At 29.0% G+C, this 3,032-nt stretch overlaps 1 protein-coding gene across 1 annotated transcript; it reads right to left on the reverse strand.

Annotated features, from left to right (window-relative positions):
- Window positions 1-1,119: 1,119 nt before the first annotated feature.
- LOC115718810 (serine/threonine-protein kinase-like protein At5g23170) lies at window positions 1,120-2,725 on the reverse strand. Its single transcript, XM_030647632.2, has one exon. The coding sequence runs from the start codon at window positions 2,393-2,395 to the stop codon at window positions 1,274-1,276; it is 1,122 nt and encodes a 373-aa protein (XP_030503492.2). The 5' UTR covers window positions 2,396-2,725; the 3' UTR covers window positions 1,120-1,273.
- Between the last annotated feature and the right edge of the window lie 307 nt (window positions 2,726-3,032).

Consider the following 3,032-nt stretch of genomic DNA (forward strand, 5'->3'; position numbering starts at 1 on the left):
CTTACTTTCGAGTAAAATATATAAAACAATAGAATAAGGATAATGAGAAATTAATAATTAAATATACTAATGGTTTTATTTGTTTTCCACTACATAACAAATGAATATATATAATCAATGTGTTTAAAAATAATAGTAAATAAAATATATGAAAATCATATCTTAGAAATAGAAACCCACCACATGTATGGAGGTTTGTACATAAATTAAAACCAATTAGGAATAGAAAATACCCAATAATATATCTAATTGATTAACTAATTAAAAATGAGCTAAAAGAAGAGATAGATTGAGAAAGAATATATTTTATTATTATTATTATTCTTTAGTTATTCAAAACAATGGTTTCTAATGATCTCATGGCTAGTCACCTAATTTTGGGAATCTTCTGTTTGGATTTTCCACAAGTTTTTCAAGTTTTTTCTTCTTCTTTTTTTTTTTTTTTTTTTTTATATATATGGAGCAATATATAAATTATTTGAGAGTAGTGGCTATAAAATAGATGTGTGTAGGAACATTTATTGGATCACATTCAATATTTTTAAATTTATTTAGATTCGTTTCAATTATATCTTAGAAGTTAAATTTTATCATTCGATCCGATCCAATTAATGTCGGTCATTCAATATTGGGTTGGTTCTATCGATTAGATGTATTTCATTTGAAAGAAATTTCATTTATACCTAGTGGTTTAATTTAGGTTTATCTAATATTTTAGACAATATTTTTTAGATAAGATCGGATCCATTCAATATTTTAGATTCAATATATATTGTATTGAATTGGATTCATCCAATCTAAAAAAAAAAAGTAAAATTATAATGTTAATTTATATATATAAATATTTATTATATAACAATACAAAATTTAATTACTTATCCAAACTAAATAAAAATAATAATTAATTTGATTGAATATTAAATTTTTGAACATTCAACCGATCCAATTTAATTGAATATTCAGAAATAACATTCAATCTAATCTGATCACAATAGATATTTCATATTTAGTAGTCAGTTGTAATTAACTATTATTAAATTTGATAAATCCCAAATATGTATGGGAAGGGAATTCCAAATTATATACAATCTAATCAATTTATATATTTACACCAACATAAATGGTAACTCTATATATTTTTATTCACACGGTTGAATATTTACACCAAACATTAATTTGATAATACAAAAACAAAAATATATAAATTAGGAAAGATAAAAATATGTTTGTGTTTTAAAACAAGACATAAATGTAAAAAAAACAAATAATATACCTAATTGGTATGATCATGATCATCAGCCAAAATTAGGTCTCTTAATAACACAATCTTCTTATTATTATTCCCTTTCGAAACATGATTAGTAGCCTCCTCTTCCTCTTCTTCACAATATTCAATCCCACTACTAAAACGACACCGTTTCACCAATTTACCATTTTGCCCCTTAATCATCCGAACAAGCATAACATTTCTCAAAACGCTACTCCAAATCCTCCCAACTTGTTGTCGTTTTTGCTGTGATCTGCTTACTATTCCATCAACGACATCAACCATACACGGACGACAATCTTCATCCAACGACACACAACTCGCCGCCACGTAAGCCAATTCCTTCAAACCCCTCACCACGTCATCACCACCATTCGGGAACGGAATTCTCTTGTCGTATAACTCATTCCACTGTCGTTTTTCAATCAAAGGCAAAGCCCATTCTCTTATATCAGTCGACGTCGTTTTATTACTAATCTCCATAGCTTTTCTCCCACTTAAAATCTCCAAAACCAAAACGCCAAAACTAAACACGTCGTTTTTCGTACTGAGCTTAGACGACGTCGTATAGCAAGGATCCAAATACCCAATCGTGCCGGCCGGCGGAACAGCTTCACCGGAAAACTCCTCGACGGCGAGTCCGAAATCGGCGAGTTTCGCAACCCAATCTGAATCGAACAAAACGTTCTCGGACTTAATATCTCTGTGGATAATCCCATATCGGTGGAGGAATTTAACGGCGGCGGCGATTTGGAGAACGATTTCGAGTCGTTTGGGCCAAGACGGCGGCGTTTTGATGACGTGGAGCGAGTCGTGTAATGAACCGTTTGGCATGAACTCGAGGATTATGACTCGGTGAGTTGAGACCGAGTCTTGACTCGTTCCGATAAGGTTTATTATGTGATTATTACTAATATTATTATTATGAGATAATAACGATAATAATATTCTTACCTCATTTTCAATAATCAAATTATGATTATGAGATTTTTTAACTACAGCGAGTAATTTGGGGAAAGTGGCTAAGAAGATTGATCCATGGCTTCCTTTACCGATGATTCTTGATTGGGAGAAATTGTCTGTGGCTTCTAACACTTCTTTGTACTCAAATAACTCCATTTTCACCATTGTTGAAGCTTAGTAAAGCTTTTTATTATATATAGGGATTGTCTATTCAGTTATTTTCAACTGATTAATTCAATCTTGCTCAAGTAGTTATAAATATGTATATATATATAAGATGAGAGGAGAAAAGTTGTGAAGATTCTCATGAGTAGAGAGAATAAAGATTAAAGAAGGGTTTTGGGAGACTGCAACAAAAAAGGTGATTGAGATAATAAATATATATATAAATTTAAAAATATAGAAAAATTATAATGTTAGTTAATATATATACATATAGAAATAGAGCATATATTATTTCTAAAGTAAAAGGAATCATTTTTATTATAGTGCTAATTATTAATTAATTAATTAAGTAATAATCAATAGCAAACAATTCTGGTATATAGTTATAACTTGTAATATAACTATATAGAAAATCTTGAGTATAGTATAGTTGATCTCAGTTATTAATTGGATTATGTTTTTAAGTTTTGGATAATCATGGATTTTTTACCATTAACCAAAGAATAGATCTCAAAACATAATATATCTGCAACAATAATAACTGGTATAATAATTATGCATACATTATACACATATATATACACACTTATATATATAGGAGCTAAAAAGAAAAAAAGAAACAAAGTACGTAGGGTTC

This window comes from Cannabis sativa, chromosome 2, assembly GCF_029168945.1.
Source record: "Cannabis sativa cultivar Pink pepper isolate KNU-18-1 chromosome 2, ASM2916894v1, whole genome shotgun sequence".
NCBI classification, from domain to species: Eukaryota; Viridiplantae; Streptophyta; class Magnoliopsida; order Rosales; family Cannabaceae; genus Cannabis; species Cannabis sativa.

Excerpts from the sequence above, each read along its gene's own strand:
- LOC115718810 (XM_030647632.2), bottom strand. The coding sequence starts at position 2,395 with ATGGTGAAAATGGAGTTATTTGAGTACAAAGAAGTGTTAGAAGCCACA.